This window comes from Camelus dromedarius, chromosome 28 (assembly GCF_036321535.1).
Source record: "Camelus dromedarius isolate mCamDro1 chromosome 28, mCamDro1.pat, whole genome shotgun sequence".
NCBI classification, from domain to species: Eukaryota; Metazoa; Chordata; class Mammalia; order Artiodactyla; family Camelidae; genus Camelus; species Camelus dromedarius.
This window is the reverse complement of record NC_087463.1, coordinates 5,910,748-5,927,398: the sequence shown is the minus strand read 5'-3', so window position 1 is coordinate 5,927,398 and position 16,651 is coordinate 5,910,748. Positions and strand designations below refer to the sequence as shown.

Here is a 16,651-nt window from a genome sequence, read left to right as displayed (position 1 = left end):
CACCCTGCTCCACCCATGAACTAGCCCTCCCCCACTTTTGCTGCCTTCTGGGCTGTTGACACTCTTGCCATGGGCCCCTTAGTCTCTGCCCCTTATTTGTGGGTGTTGTGTAGTGGGTTCGAGTCCCAGTCTGCCAAGACTGTCGCCTTGGGCAAGTCACTTAACATCTGTGGTCGGTGTTCATTGATAAAAAGGAGATGATGATAACCATGCTGCCTATTCCTTCCCCCTTGCGGGTCCGGCGTGAGGATGAAATGCAGCAATGATGGAGGGGCTTTTTAAACCGTGAAGGACTTTGCACATGTCCGTGGTGGTGGCTTTTGTGTGATTTCAGATAAAGAATAGAGTAACTGCTCACTTGGAGAAAGGTCAGGACTCTGACTTCAGTCTCAAAACCACTCAGAAGGCATGGCTCTAAGACAGATAGAACATGGGCTTAGAAATTCATCTTTAGATCACTCTTGGTGCATATTCTGTATTGTCTCACAAAGTGCACCAAGTGCGGGGCAGAACCCTGCCAGGGGCCCCGTGCAGTAGCACCCACTCATGGAGGCCGGCCTGGTGCTGGAGAAGAGTCTCCCGTCTCTGATCTCCTGTCACCCGTTCCTGGTGTGTTTAGCTGAGAGCAGAGCTTTCTAAAGGAAAGACCCTAGTTCCTTCCGAGGTCTTCCACACTGAGCCGTGAGCCCTCCTGTAACAGCACGCATGTAATTCACAAAGATGACCGTTGTTTTACGTTTTAAAATGCTGAGAGATGTTGTTGTGGAGCATAATTTATTTGGAACTTTCGTATATGAAATACAAATTTATCTGGCACTCCAATGGAGATTTCTTTATTTTTTTAAATTCATTTTAAAAATTATTTATTTGTTTGTTTGTTTTTATTTAAATTTTATTGGGGGAGGTAATTAGGGTTTTTTATTTTTTCCTTTTCCAGTTTTATTAGGTAGAATTATTACAGTCTGACTGCATATTTTATTTTTTTAACAGAGGCACTGGGGATTGAACCCAGGACCTTGTGCGTGCTAAGCACGCGCTCTACCCCTGAGCTACACCCTCCGCTCCCATGGAGATTTTTGGCAGTAGCTATCCCCCAAGCTAAAACAGAACAAACCAGAACCGAAAGACAGACAACGAAAACCACAGCTGCACTCAGCTTCATGTCTGCCATACGGGGAATTTTGTAGCCTGAAATATTCACTGTCTTATGACATTACATTGAAGGCCTCAGTGTTTTGGGATCCGTTACACAAGAACGTCAAGTCCCGTGTGCAGTGTTGGGATAATTACTTAATAAGACAGAAGCCTGACCCACATGAGCTGAGAGAAGTTTCTTCAGCTCTGGCTCAGGAGTCTAAAGTTGCTTTTCAGAGTCGAAGTCAGTGCCACAGACGGGTTAAGCAGGCAGTATTTGATTTCTTTTTCTCTATGATTGATTAAGTTGTAGTTTTGCCCAAAATATAGCAACAGTTTTAAGTACCTCCCTGTTTTTCTTTCTTAGATTTTTTTTATTGAGATAAAATTCATGTAACAAAGTATTAATGAGCATTTATTGAGTATGGAATTTTTTTGAGATACTAGTTTAGGTACTGAATAATTAAACAAGATTCTGAGTTACATGCTGGTTTATACAGACTTGGTTTCTGCTGTCAAATTACTGCATGCTGGTATGTGTTCATCAGTTACACATTTATGTTTCTCACTGTGTGTGGTTAAGGATCACTTGAATCTGAGTCATCTGGGGTGACTGTAGAAAGTGAAAATTCTTGGGCTCCAGCTGTGGCCCACAAAATCAGCATGTCTTACATGGGTCTTGGAATTCTGCATTTTCCACAGTCTTCAGGGGATTTTTCTGCCCATTGCGATGTGAGAAACACTGATAAAGGGTATGATAATGCCATAGTCAGGTGTGGTTAGAATTCCGTAACGGTGCTGAGGAGGACATCAGGGGAGGGATGGTGGCTTGGAGTTGGGGAGTTCTTTCCGGGCTTGTCCAGGAATGGTCTGATAATCTGAATGCACAGAGGGCTCTGGTTGGGAATATGGATCTGAGCTATTTTATGGAAGCCTTCAAATGCGGGGTGAGGAGTTTGGACTTCATTCGGTGATGAGTGAGGGGTCGTGGAGAGCTTTTGATTCCCTCCCCCCCTCCCATGCACCTGTCTGTGTGTGCACACGTGTACCTGTGCACGTGCTCGAGACACACGCTTCCAGTCTAAAGAGCCTTTCTGTCTTGGGACCTTAAAAGGATCTTTGGTTCAAAACCCAGCTCTGCTTCTTAACTACCCTCTGTGTGCCCCAGTAGCCTCTCATATAAATCGGGGCTAATACCAACAAGTGCTTGCCTTGGTTTTAGTGAGGATGGAGGGAGATGATAAATAGATGTTGTGGCGGTCAGAACAGTGCCTGGCTCAGACTAGGTGCTTTGTGTGTATTTCCTGCTATTCTTCATCCTCTAGGTATTTATGACTTAAGTATGCTAAGAAAAAATTGCTGTAGTGCCATTAAGAATTTGAGAATTTTTTTTTTCCTATCAGAGCTGAAGGTATGTCTACTTTCTCTGTGGTGGAGTTGCCTGATAATGTAAATTATTCCTGCTCTTTTTTAAAATGCATAGACTTGGCATTTGGCTGTTTATGTCGGAAATGCCCTTCGGGACACTGTCGGTCCAGATGCTCTGGAAGCTCTTCTATCTCATGCACCAGGTGGAGAGCAGGGATCTGGAGGAGCTCTGCACCGTCCTCCCGCCCGCCGAGTGCAAGAAGCGGCTGCAAGGTACAGCCTCGCCAGAAATGGGCAGCCTCCGCCTTCCCCACCCATGTGCCTTTTCCCTTCGCGGCTTCATTCTTTTTGCTTTTAGAAGGGCTGAGACGGAATGTTTGACTCTGTGGACTCACGTGTAATCACTTTGAAATTTAAGAGACTGCTTTGTTGTTTTGGCTTATTAGAATGATAATTCCAATTTTCATTATTCTTCAAATGCTCTGGACAGGAAGTTCTAGTATAAACTCAGTCTGGGGACAGGAAATGAAAATTGGATTGGTAAGTACCCCATGGAGTCATTTTGAAAATACTGAAAAATTGATGAACTACCTTTGATTTCTCAAATGTGTAAACGTATGAAAGGAATTGTCGGCTTGTTGCCTTCTTACTGTAAAAAATTCCATGGGGAATATATTTTTTAAATAGACTATTTTCTTCCCTCTACACAGCTTTGCCTTTGCAACATTTTGGTTTTCTGTCACTTACCACAAAGCTGTTTGCCAAGACTGCCCCCTAGTGACAAAATGTAATACTGCTCACACAGCCTCCTCTTGAGAAGCAGACAAGACATATATATATTGTTAATTATATTCATCAGTATTGCAGTCGTCATCATAGCTAATTTCTTGCCCCCAATTTTTATTTATAAGCAAATGTCATTTGTTTAGAATGCCACGTTGGTACTGAGTACTTAGCTAGTCTGAGCGGTTTTCGTTAATAGGGTTGTCATTCACTTGGCTGACAGTTACCAAGTAGCTTCAAGTGTGCCACTGAGGAGGTCTCTCCTCGTGACAGTAGCAGTGCTTTGCAGCTGACAGAACATCACCAGTGACATGACATCTAATCTCAAAATAACCTTTTGAGACAGATGGGGAAACTGAAGCTTGGAAGATGTTAAGTGTTGCCTGAGAAAACATCATATTTACAATTGAAATTTCATCTGGCCCAGTCTTCTTCCTGATGCCTGTAGAAATCCATTCTGGGGCAAAGAAAGATGTTTTGTGTCTTTAAATATTTCTTAATGTCTTTTAGTTTTGTATCTTTTTCCTCAAACATATGTTTATTCTCTCCTCATTTTAATTTTCTTAAACTTGCAGACCCAGAACATTTTGTCAACTTTGAGAAGTGTCTTTCTTCCATGAATAGCTCAGAAGAGATTTGCCTTCTAACTACTTTTGCTCAGATGGCGCAGGCCAGAAGAACCAATGTGGACGAAGACTTCATAAAAATTATTGTGCTGGAGATATATGAGGTTAGGATATAAAGTTTTAGAAGCCAGTTTAAACCATTTTCTTTTGAACTGTCCAGTCGTTGATTCTTCTGGGATTGCTTTAAAAAAAACATTACAGCCTTGTGTTGTCTGCACTGTGGAAGGACATAATCTGTAAGGAGTACTGAACGTGTGAATCATACCCGTCCCATTTCTCCCCGCTCTCTCATCATTAATGTATGAGTTTTGACAGCCTGACAGTTGTAGTTTTAATACTTTCTATTCCTTAGCCCTGCTTCCCCCCGCCCCATCTCCACTCCTCTGACCTTGCCAATAACATGGAAACCTGGCTTCCCAGCCGATTTAAATAAGATGGTGGAAAGAATACTGAAAGAGATCTGGCTTTGTTAGAAGATCTGCTGATCACTGCCCATCTCACATCAGAAAAGATACCTTACCACTCTGGGCTTCGGTTTCTTCATCTATAAAATGACAGGCTGGGATGAGATCCTTGCTTTCTTCACTTTTTCACTGAGCCATCCCTAACAGTAGAAGAGAGTGAACTTTGGACCCCCCAAGTGTTGAGGAACATAATCCAAATGGTTACCAAAACATTACTTGGAGTTTTGTTTATATTTTTTTAAAATGCACATTTTCACTATAAGCAGTCAGTTTATCTTCATAAAAGATTTTCCTGCAAAATATTCAAGTAAATTTAAGTAAAATTATGTTTGAAGAAGATTTTTTTATCCTCCTCCTCAGTATTCCAATTTAGGAATGACAGAACTGGAGAATCTAAAACTCTTTTCCAGGATCAAATACTCTCTTAAGCTGTTCCAGTACTTGTGCTTTGTAACCATGCATGAGGTTAAGGATTAGGTGGATTGGGAATTCCAGAATATCTCATGGTCTGAAAAAATTGAGGGGATAATGTATATTTTCACATATATAAAATGACATTCTCAAAATCCATTGCTAAAGTAATATTTATGTCCTTGAATGGTGTTTCAATGTTTTGACCAGTGCTCAGAGTGAAAGCTGTGTTCTGCATTACATTATGATTCTGTGTGTGTGTGTGTGTGTGTGTGTGTGTGCGTGCATGTGCACATGTGTGAAATTGAAGGAATACTTAGTCTTACTGTGATGCATTCTCACATTTTTCTGTTCTATTTTATTCTACTCTTATTTTTCTGTTCTGTTCCATTATATTAAAACAAAAACAAAAACAAAAACAAAAACACTGTTGGCCATTGGCATGAATGGATTGTAACCTGTACTTTAGAAGTTCAAGAGGAGCTGGTGAACATTAATGTTTTAGAAGTTCTTGAAATTGGCGATCTTATTTTTTATTTAAAATTTTTTTAATATGTATTTTTATTTTCACTGTTACTGCAAGATACTGAACGTAGTTCCCTGTGCTATACAGTGTGAACTTGTTGTTTATCTGTTTTACGTATATTAGTATCTGCAAATCTTAAACTCCCAATTTATCTCTTCCCACTGTCTTTCCGCCCTGTAACCATAAGTTTGCTTTCTATGTCTGTGAGTCTGTTTCTGTTTTGTAAATAAGTTCGTTTGTCTTTTTTTTTTTAGATTCCACATATAAGTGATATACGGTATTTTTCTTTCTCTTTCTGGCTTAATTCACTTAGAATGACAATCTCCAAGTCCATCCATGTTGCTGCAAATGGCATTATTTTATTATTTTTTATGGCTGAGTGCAATCTTATTTTTTAAGAGAGAATAGATATTTCCATGAAATGCATTCTGATTTTCATCATTTTATTGGTTTCCTCAAATTTGGAAAAATTTTTATATGGAAGGGACTGTTTAATTGTTCTGACGACTCTGGGATACACTTTACGAATCTAGCACTTGAAGTCATTGTTCTGAAGTTGCCTTTCCCCCACATTCTGTCTCCTCCCATCTTCCAGACTCACAGTAGACACGTGGCTCTCTGAAATTTGGACATCTCTTTGAATGCAGTGTGAACCAAAGCTCAATGTGATATTCTTTCCACTTTACTTGAAAACGCCCTGAATAAATTATGGAAATGCATTTTTACTGATAATTGGTATTAAAAACGCCATCTCTACCCCAATGCACTTTTAGGTATCTTACGTCACCCTGTCCACCAGAGAGACTTTTTCAAAAGTTGGTCGAGAGCTGTTAGGGGCCATCACAGCGGTTCACCCTGAGATAATTTCTGTCCTTTTGAATAGAGTTCAAGACACCATTGACCAGGTTGGAATGGTAAGAGCACCAGTTTTTGTTTCTTTGTTTGTTTCATTTTTTGTTTGTTTGCTTGTTTTGTTTTGTTTAAATCCTGGAGTAATAGAGCAGTGGGAAAAATAGTAAGGTGGTTAGGATGACTGAGTCATGGGCATGACAGGGTGAAGAGAACATTTATTGTGTCATTTATTAAACATTTTTCTGTGCCATTCACTGTGCCTGCTTGGGGTTAGCTGGCGCTTATAAAAAAATGGATTGTTTTTCTTAATCCTCTCAAAGTGACTTTCCCACCTCCTTCAGCCACAGGTTTGTACTTTGATTATAGCTTGTAGTTAATTAATAGTTTTTATTTCACAATTTTGTTTGGCTTTTATAATTCTTATATTTTATTCCAGGAAGAAAGAACTCTGATTGAAAAAGAAGACGTACTTTAAATCAGTCAAAAGCAAAATTAAAAGTAGTAATTTAAGTTGAACAAGACAGATGCAGTTTAATTCTGTTGTCACAATCCCTTTTACAAAAGCAGCTTTGAGATAAAATTCACATACCATTCAATTCATCTATTTAAAGTGTACAGTCAGTGGTTGTTAGTATACTCACACACGTGTGTAGCTGTCACCACTGTCAGTTTTAGAACATTTTCATCACCTTAGAAAGAAACCACATACCTTTAGCTGCCAGACTTACGTGCTCTCTAGTCCTAAGCAACCATCAAATCTACTTTCTGTCTGTGGATTTACCTATTCTGGATATTTATATAAATGGAATCATACAATATGTGTGTAATGTTTTATAACTGACTTCTTGCACTTAGCATAAAATGTTTCCAGGTTCATCCATATTGTAGCACGGGTCAGTACTTCATCCCTTTTTATTGCCAAGTGGTGTTCTATTGTATGAGTGTGTCATTTTATTTATTTATTTTTAGAGGAGGTACTGGGCATTGAACCTAGGACCTTGTGCGTGCTAAGCATGCAGTCTGCCACTTGAGCTGTATCTTCCTCTGAATGTGTCATTTTAAAAAACATACACTTAACTGAAGATTTTCTTCATCCTCTATAATAAGGCTATAATGAGTGAGTTTTTCTAATGGCAGGTCGTCTATTCATATGTCATACTTCAGGAGAAATTTTTAAAGTGATAGTGTTTTTCTCTGGGCCTGTATTTGCAAGGGCCTTTCCATCCTTCAGTCACTGCATCTTCTGTGTAGGATAGATGACTGGTAACTATCATTACTTTCTCCATTCACGAGTGAGCAGATTCCAATGACAGATTAGTTTGTGAGGCTTTTTTTTCTTTTAAATGAAGAATGAATGCTGTATTATGCTTTCCCAAGGAAAGTTTATGTTATTTTTTTTAATTAAAAGAAACTTAATTGTGGTAAATTATACACAACATAAAACACACATTAACCATTTTTTAAAGTGACGTCGGCACATTCACGTCGTTTCGCCGCCTACCGTCACTGCCACCCACCCGCAGGAGTCTTTCATCTTGCAGGACTGAAACTGTATGCTCATTAAACACTAGCTCTTCGTTCCCTCCCAGCTCCTGGCGGCCAGCATTCTACTTTCTGTCTCTTTGAATCTGACTGCTCTCGGGACCTCAAAAAAGTGGACTTGTACAGTATTTGTCCTTCTGTGACTGGCTTATTTCACCTGGTAGTATGACCTCAAAAATGTTCACGCATGTTGTAGCATGTGTCGGAATTTCCTTCCTTTTAAAGCTTGAATAATATTCTGCTATGTGTATTTATCATGTTTAATCTATTCATCCGCTGATGGACACGGGTTGCTTCTACCTTTTGGCTGTTGTGAATAATGCTGCAGTGACTATGAGCATACAGATATCTCTTTGAGACTCTGCTTTAAATTCTTTTGAGTATGTACTCAGAAGAAGGATTGCTGGTTCATATGTTAATTCTATGTTTAATTTTTTGAGGAGCCGCCATACTGTTTTCCATGGTAGCAGTACATGGTACTTTTCCTTTCTAAGAAGAACATTGTATCCCACTTGCTATGACGATAGTGGGATGAAGGGCTTTTCATTTGCAAACAAGAGCAAGTTTTTGGTTGCTCCTTTTTGAGTGATCATCCAATGGAATGAATTCCAAAGAAATGTATGGTGGGTCTCATGGGTCTTTCAGTTTGATTGAGTTCGTGACCTTTTTCTGTCATGTGTTTTTCTGGATTTGGCCACACTTACATTTTTAACTTAGTCATAATACTTCTAGTAATAAATTGTGCCCAGAGATATGCTTAACTGTAAGTGTAAAAATTAAAATCATAATGTTTTTTATTTTATTTTTTTAAAGAGGAAACTTCCTATCTTTTTTTTTTAACCTAGTATTTACTAGGTATTTATTTATTTACTTATTTAATGGAGGTACTGGGGATTGAACCCAGGACCCTGTGGATGCTAAGCATTGTGCTCTACCACTGAGCTGTACCCTCCCCCACCCCATAATGCTTTTTTAGAGCACGTCTTCTAAAAGATGCCTGCGCTCTCTGTTTATACGTATGGTTCTTTGTGTTCCGTGAACTGCTGACAGTTTTGGAGGAACTTGTTCAAGCCTCCAATGCCTTCAGATGAATATGATGGCTTTGAATAGCTTTGCTGTGTGACCTTGGGCTGGTCTAGAATCGGATCCTAGCTCCAGAGCCTAGGAATGAGCTATGCCTGTGAACTTTCACTGACACACTTGGGGTGAGTCTGAAGATGATTTTGTTTTAGAGGCCCAGTAAGAGAGGGCAAATCCTGTGTACTATAGGTCTGTGGAGGTTGCTCTGGGTTAGGAATAGTTGTTGATAAGGACCAAGCCTTTTGGGACATCCCAAAGTATAGAATTCAGGTAAGCTTCGGTGACAACGTCAAATTAATACTATATTTTCTTATTTATATTTGAAACATGGGTTCACTTCAGAGGACAAATTCTACTTTTGTTAGTGAAATCCGTGTATCTTACTAACATCTACAAGTAAAATGAGTGATCTTTTGACTTTCAGTAAAAACATAAATATATTGTTAAGTGTACTGTATAAATTCTGTTTTTTTGAGAATTCTCATTAGGATTCTCCTTTCTAATCCCCCCCCCCCCTTTTTTTTGGCCTTACTGAATGGACTAGGTGTTTCATTACAGTATTGAATAGAGGTAGTAAGAGTGGACATCCTTGCCTTGTGCCTTTTCACGTGGAAAGGGTTCCAGAGTTCACCATTAGGTATAATGCTAGCTGTAGGTTTTTCATTGATACTCTGTTTTAGTCTGAGAAAGTTTGTTTCCAGTTTGCTGAGGTTTTTTTTTCATGAATGAGTGTTTAGTTGTTTTTTCTTCATCCATTGTGATGATCATATGATATTTATCAATTTTTTTCTGTTAACGTGGTGAATTACATCTACTGGTTTCCAAATGTTGAACCATCATTGTTTCCTGAAATAAAGACCACTTGGTCATGGTATACTATTTTATGAATGTATTGTTAGGTTCAATTTGCTAGAATTTTTTTTTTGAGGATTTTTATATATATATTCATGAGTAATATTATCTGTAATTTTATTTTCTTGTTATGTCTTTGTTAGGTTTTGGTTTTAGGGTTATACTGGCCTCATAACACAAGTTCCTTCTCTTATTTTTTGAAGAAGTTTTTGTAATATTACTGCTGATTCTTCCTTTAATGTTTGATAGAGTTTATCAATGAAATCATCTGGGCCTAGAGTTTTCTTTGTGGGACGTGTTTTGGTAACAAATTGAAAATTTTAAACGGATACAGGGCTGTTCAGATTTTAATTTTTTTCTGAGTCAGTTTTGGTAAGTTATGTTTTTAAAGGGATTTTTTCCGTTTTGTCTAACTAATTGAATTTAGTGGCATAGAGTTTTTGGTAATATTCCCTTGTTGACTTTTTGTTTGTTTGTTTTTGTTTTTTCTTTGTTGACTGTTTCACGATCCTAGGACCTTACATGGCAGCCCCACTTTCATTCCCGACGGGTGGGTCCATGCTGTGCCGTTACGTTGTGTAGCTGCGGATAGATGCTTTTCTAGACAAATCTTGTCTCTGTAATCGTTATTCTAGTACCATCATTTCCCTCTTTTTGTCAGATGTTCACAGACATATTTTTCTATTTGTTAGTAAAATGGTTATTTTACCATTTTATTCAGCATATTCAAGACCTTTATTAACAAATCCTTATGAAAATTTAGCTAAGTGCACACATACATACTACACACAGACAAAGAAAAGGTCTCTTTACAATTCATTCTTTCTACTCTTTCGGATTTTTTTTTTTCCTGGTCTTCCAAATTTTGTTTTGCCTCTAGTTTGGAGCAGTGCAGGAATCTGAAAAAAAATGCTTGACTGTATGTACTAGAGCTGAGTTTTCCAGTGCACTAGCCGCTAGGTATATGTGACTGTGGCGCCTTTGAAATATGGCTAGTCCAAATATATACAAGATCTGGTGGTAGCGCACGGTGAAAAAGAATGTGATGATGAATGTATGTATGTTCATGTATAACTGAAAAATTGTGCTCTGCACTGGAAATTGACACAACATTGTAAACTGACTATAACTCAATAAAAAAAAAAGAAAAAAGAAAAAAAAGAAATGTGACTAGTCCAAATTATGATGTGCTGTAAGTGTACAATATTCATTGGGTTTCAAAGACTTAGTATGAATGAAAGAATAACATGTCTCAATTTTTTTGTGATGATTACATGTTATAATGCTTATTTTGGACGTATTGAATTAAGTGAAAAATATATTGTTAAAATTAATTTTGCTTGTTTCTTTTGACTTAAAAATGTGGCTACTAGAAAAATTGAAATTACATGTGTGGCTTGCATTATATTTCCCCTGGACAGCACTGTTCTAGGCATGAAATGAACTGCTCTTCTGATCAGTCTTACTTAAAGCAAACTGTATTAAGTTTACCCAGATTTATCTTAATTTGCACCTGGATATGTTATTTAAAAGCAGTTCTGTGGACTTTTTGTACAGGATTTTTAAAACTGTTTCTTACAGAATTTTTCAAATATATACAAAAGTGGAGAATAGTAAAATGAATTGCTGTGTACCTGTTACCCAGTTTCAACAAATATCAATTCTCGATTGATCTTGTTTCATCTCTATCTACTCCTGGTACCTCCTTCCTGGAATGCTTTGAAGCTAATAGAAATAATTTTTAAAATGCCATAGAAGTAATAATAATTGTTTAAAGTGCTAAGTCTTTTTGGAAAATGAATGACTTTCCCCTGACTTATTGTGACTTTAAATTTTGATCTTACTATGGTGATTTTGTTTTTAAGTGGAAGTATACCAGTTTATGTACAAAAAAGATTGACCTTTACAAAGGATTGCAAAATGTGCTTTTGCTGTATCATTTGATTTAATATTCGCTTGATTTGGTTGTCCATTTCATTGTCTAAATATCAAGCAAAACACTGCTTCCTTTTGGAGAAAACTTTTTGCAAGCACTTTAATAATGTAATATTGTAGTAATACAGGATTGTCCTTAAGTTTTGATTTTAATCATTATCATTTTCTTTTAAATAAGGTTTCTTTATACTTGTTTAAAGAACTACCTTTGTATCTCTGGCGACCTTCTGCCTCTGAGATGGCTGTGATTCGGGACTGGTTATTGAATTATAACCTGACAATGGTGAAGAATAAACTGGCCTGCGTTATTCTAGAAGGACTGAATTGGGGGTTTGGTGACCAGGTATGTGTTAAAACCGTTCCCTGGAGACTGGGGGGTCCACACATCAATTTCAAAAGAAACGTTCTCTCAAAACATTGAGTGTCATTTGTGAGATGACGTTTAGCTGTGTCAGAGCTTAGGGTCTTCTCTAGTTTAGTTCTGTTTTGCAGAGTGGGCATCCCCTAAGTGAAGATACATTGCTCCACAGTGAAGATTCTTCCCTTTTTCCTTGGACCATTTGTTTCTGTTGTTTTCTTTCTGGCTATTTCCTGCACTTCCTCCTAATTGCTTCTCCTGCTTCTGGTCCTTCTGCCTCCTACGTTTTGTATATTGTGCGTCACTGCCAGATCTGTGCAAACACTGCATTGTTAAGAATCTGAGATCTGAGCCAGCCTGCCTGGGTTCTGACCCCAGCTCTGCCTCCTCCTGGCTGTGTGACGCTGTGTGATCTCTGGGCCTCAGTTGCTCATCTGTAAGCGTTTATTTTAATAGACTTCCCTTAGAAGTTTCTTGTAAGGATTTGGTAAGTTAGGACATGTAAGAGACTGAGGACGGTTCTAGGCACATGTTAAGGTCTTCATGGTGATAGTTTTTATTCCTAATAATTTATTAGGAGTTTGCTGTCTATCATGTTTCCAAAGATGCTGTATCAAGTGATTTTGACTGTTAAACTCTTCCTGCGTCTTGATCAAAATATATAACTCCTTGATCAAAATGTATAAACAGTTTAAAGGGAAAGGGGAGAGAACCCAGCCCTGTCTGTCTGTTCTGAGCAAGTCATTTAGTCCTCGCAGCTGTCGTGTTTGGTTGCCGTGAACGTGACCCCTGTTGTACAGTTGAGGAAACTGAAGCCAGGGAGCATCCTCCAAGGGTGCCCCTGCCCTCCTGGTCTGCCTGTGGCCTCCTCCGGGTCTTCTCTCACTCAAGTGCTGGTGGGGGAGAGCTGCTGGGGCCCTGCTCTGCCGTCACACTCTCTGATTTGTGAATGGAACCTCCCGCCCCTTGCCCCTCCGCCCTTCTCTCCCAGAGAGCTGTATGCAGAGTCCCTGGGAGGTCTCCTCGCTCTCTTGCTAGTGTTCAGAACGTCACCTTCTATGAGAGGCTTAACGAATATATTTCTTCAGGCTGCAGAGGAAGATTGGGTGGGAAATTCTATAGGCAACATCAGGCTCCTGAAGGAGTATTGAGTATTTTTTATGGTTTCACTGATGATAGAACAAGAAAAGAGAATATAGACTTAATTTTATTAAAAATCTTCCTGTTTAGTTAATACTAATTAAAGACCTTCCTGGTTTGTGTCAGTGCCCTTAAATTTATAACCCAAAGTCTTTATGGAGATTCTAGGGTGGAGGTTGAAGGCTGCATTCAAAGATACCTTTTATGACTCGGCTTGGGAGTGACTAAGGTTCAAGGCTTTCTAGGTAAAATGCATTGGTTCTTTAAAGATTTCAATTTTTTTTCCCTATTGTCATTTCATAACTTCATTGTTAGGGGATGTGAGCTTCGGAAAATTTAGCTTCTGCATCTAAGATTCTTTTTTTTTTTTTTTTTTAACTATTCTGACTAATCTTTCCATTCAAAGGTATAACAGAAAAATCAAAATGGCATGTTTGTGATTATTTTTCTCTTTAAAAGGGTTCTCTTCATCTGGATCAAGCAGTCCATGCTGAAGTAGCTTTAATGATTCTGGAAGCATACCAGAAGTACCTTGCACAGAAGCCATACGCTGGGCTTCTCTCTGAAAGTATGAAACAGGTATTTCCTTCTCTCATGTATTGAGGACATAAAGCTTTGTGATAAATGGCCTGGGTGAATAAAGTTACAACTTTTACCCTTAGGTTTCTTAAGAACATTTCTGGCAATTTAAGATATTGAAATTGAGTTCTATAGTTAGAGAAAGATCTTTCTTTAAGAAGTAGCCTACATATGAATATTTTAATATTGTGGAATTTGAGTTGAGCTGCAGTGGTGTGCTGGAGCTGGCTTGTAGTGGCTCAGGAGAAATGGTTGTTAAATTTTTAGGAACTCTGCAAACCTAGTTGTTAACCTGTCGGCTTGAAATTGACCATGGTAGGAATGTTTCGTACTGCCAAAGTTGGCGGACCTTAAGTGAGCCCCACACTCCAGCTGGCTGTTAGGTCTATGGACTAGCACACCGCTTGCTGCATACCAGTTTTCATGTTTTTGCTCTTCTGCTTAAGCTGACCCAGATCCGGTTCACAAGGTGACTGGCAAGAAAGCAGAAGTGGTCAGTTGTGAGTGAGAAATTGCTTCCATTTAGTGCTAGAAACACTGAGTACCAGTAAGCATTCTGTCCTCTCTTTTGAGGTCATTGTTCATCACCGAAAGAGATGGGTGGACGAACTTAGTGAGTTAATGTGTATGTGACTAATGTGGCTTAAAATAAATAATTGTTTTAGGTTTCATATTTGGCCAGTATTGTTCGATATGGAGAGACACCTGAGACTTCATTTAACCAGTGGGCCTGGAACTTGATCTTGAGGTTAAAACTGCACAAAAACGACTATGGAATACAGCAGAATTCTCCAACTGTTCCCTTCTCCAGCACTGTGCCTGAAATGACAGAGTCACCCACGTTCCATCCTCTCTTGAAGGCTGTCAAGGCGGGCATGCCCATTGGCTGTTATCTGGCCTTGGCTATGACGGCCGTGGGCCACAGGTACAGTGTTTGGGCTGAACTTCTGGGGTTGGTGAACCTCGCAGTGAGTGATTCTGGAATCTCATCTTTCACATCCCAGGGTCTGAGGCCTCCCTGAAACCTGTCTGGGGTAATCTGGGCCAAATAATAAGCCTTGACTAATAGCTTATCAAGGGGAAATTCATATCACAGATTTATAACAGAAAAATCACCTTGCTGCATTGTGAAGAGTGTTGCCCAGGGCAGTGTTCATGTTAGCAGTAGACGGAGTCTCTTCTTCAGGATAATGTTCAAAAAAAATAATTGGTCACCTGTACTGAATTTTGTTAAAAGTGATGGCAGCCCAACTCAGGCTTCCCAGCTAAAGTTTGGGCTCAGCCTGCGCAGGGGAATGACATGCCTGATGGGGTCATGTACCTCTGTATGAGCCCACAGCTGTCTCTGTTTCTTCCACTACAGCATTTATCACACTGTGTTGTAGTTGTCTGTTTAATCTTATCAGAGATCTGTGAGGTTAGGACTCAGGAACCGTATTTGTCTTTTTTCTTTTTTTTTTAATTGAGTAATAGTCAGTTTACAATGTTGCGTCAATTTCCAGTGTTGAGCACAATTTTTCAGTTATACATGAACATACATATATTCTTTGTCACATTCTTTTTCACCGTGAGCTACCACAGATCTTGTATATATTTCCCCGTGCTATACAGTATAAACTTGTTTATCTATTCTGTATATACCTGTCAGTATCTACAAATTTCAAACTCCCAGTCTGTGCCTTCCCACCCCCTCCCCCTGGCACCCACAAGTTTGTATTCTATGTCTATGAGTCTGTTTCTGTTTTGTTTTTATGTTCTTTTGTCTTTTTCTTTTCTTTTTTTTTTTTTAGATTCCACATATGAGTGATCTCATATGGTATTTTTCTTTCTCTTTCTGGCTTACTTCACTTAGAATGACATTCTCCAGGGACACCCATGTTGCTATAAATGGCATTATGTTATCATTTTATATGGCTGAATAGTATTCCATTGTATAAGTATACCACATCTTCTTTATCCAGTCATCTGTTGATGGACATTTAGGCTGTTTCCATGTCTTGGCTATTGTAAATAGTGCTCCTATGAACATTGGGGTGCAAGTGTCTTTTGAAGTAGGGCTCCTTCTGGATATATTCCCAGGAGTGGTAGGAACCATATTTGTCTTGTGGTATTTTATCCCTAGTGGTGAAGCCTCTGTCTGGTGTAGTAAGTAAATGAATGCATGATGAATTCTCAGTTGGTTAAAAATCCTTTTCTTTAAAGATAATTTTCCTACAGTGTATTAATTTTTTCTAGCCTGTCCGTTTTTCTAAAACCTCTTTGACCTATGCTTTCTGATCCTTGTGTTTTAGATTCGCTGTAGCATGTTTTTAGCATCCTGATTTCAGCATCTTGTTCCACATTAAGTATATTTTCAGGGGGATGCTTAGGTGTCCTGTCAGCTGTTAGCGTTCAGCCTGTGTGATGAAGTAGGGGAGATACAGAATTGTTGGGTAGCTGTCCCCAGGTTGTTGACAGCTTAGTGGACATGGGAGACATAAAACAGTTGGCAATACTGAAGGGTATCATCATGGCCTGTATGCTATGGGTAGAGCAGGGCTTCTCAGTCCTGGCTGCTCTTTAGAATCACTTCAAAAGTGATTCTGCCAATACAGGGAAGAGAGTGAGAATCCTTATCTCATTGATCTGGGGGCCGGTTCTCCAGGTGATTCTAACGCACAGCCTGGACTGAGAACCTTTCAGGATATGAGCAGAATTTAAAAGAAGGAGAGATCATTAGAGCAGGAGGCCCTCAGGGAGGAGCTAAGCTTTGGAGAAGAGTCTTAATCAGAGATGACGTCCTAGGCTAAGGAGCAGAGTGGTGATGCCACGTGCCCACAGTGTTGAAGATTCCGCCCAAGGGCCACCCACACCCGCCCTGAGGCACCTGTCACTTCTGAGCAGCCTGCTGTGTCATGGTGTCAGTTTCTCTCTCCCTCTCCTCGGGGGCTGCATGCTTCTGGATGGTAGGGGCGTTGTCTTGTTCACCTTCATATCTCCAGAACTTGAACTTCATGGGTAT

General features: G+C 39.2%; 1 protein-coding gene across 1 annotated transcript in view; it reads left to right on the top strand.

Annotated features, from left to right (window-relative positions):
* EPG5 (ectopic P-granules 5 autophagy tethering factor) overlaps nt 1-16,651 on the top strand; it is a 109,369-nt gene that overhangs the window by 25,478 nt on the left and 67,240 nt on the right. The window contains exons 11-16 of the mRNA XM_031441986.2: nt 2,618-2,775; nt 3,861-4,015; nt 6,086-6,226; nt 11,752-11,916; nt 13,531-13,650; nt 14,316-14,575. Coding sequence (XP_031297846.2) covers nt 2,618-2,775; nt 3,861-4,015; nt 6,086-6,226; nt 11,752-11,916; nt 13,531-13,650; nt 14,316-14,575 — 999 coding nt within the window. The remainder of the gene's footprint in view (nt 1-2,617; nt 2,776-3,860; nt 4,016-6,085; nt 6,227-11,751; nt 11,917-13,530; nt 13,651-14,315; nt 14,576-16,651) is intronic.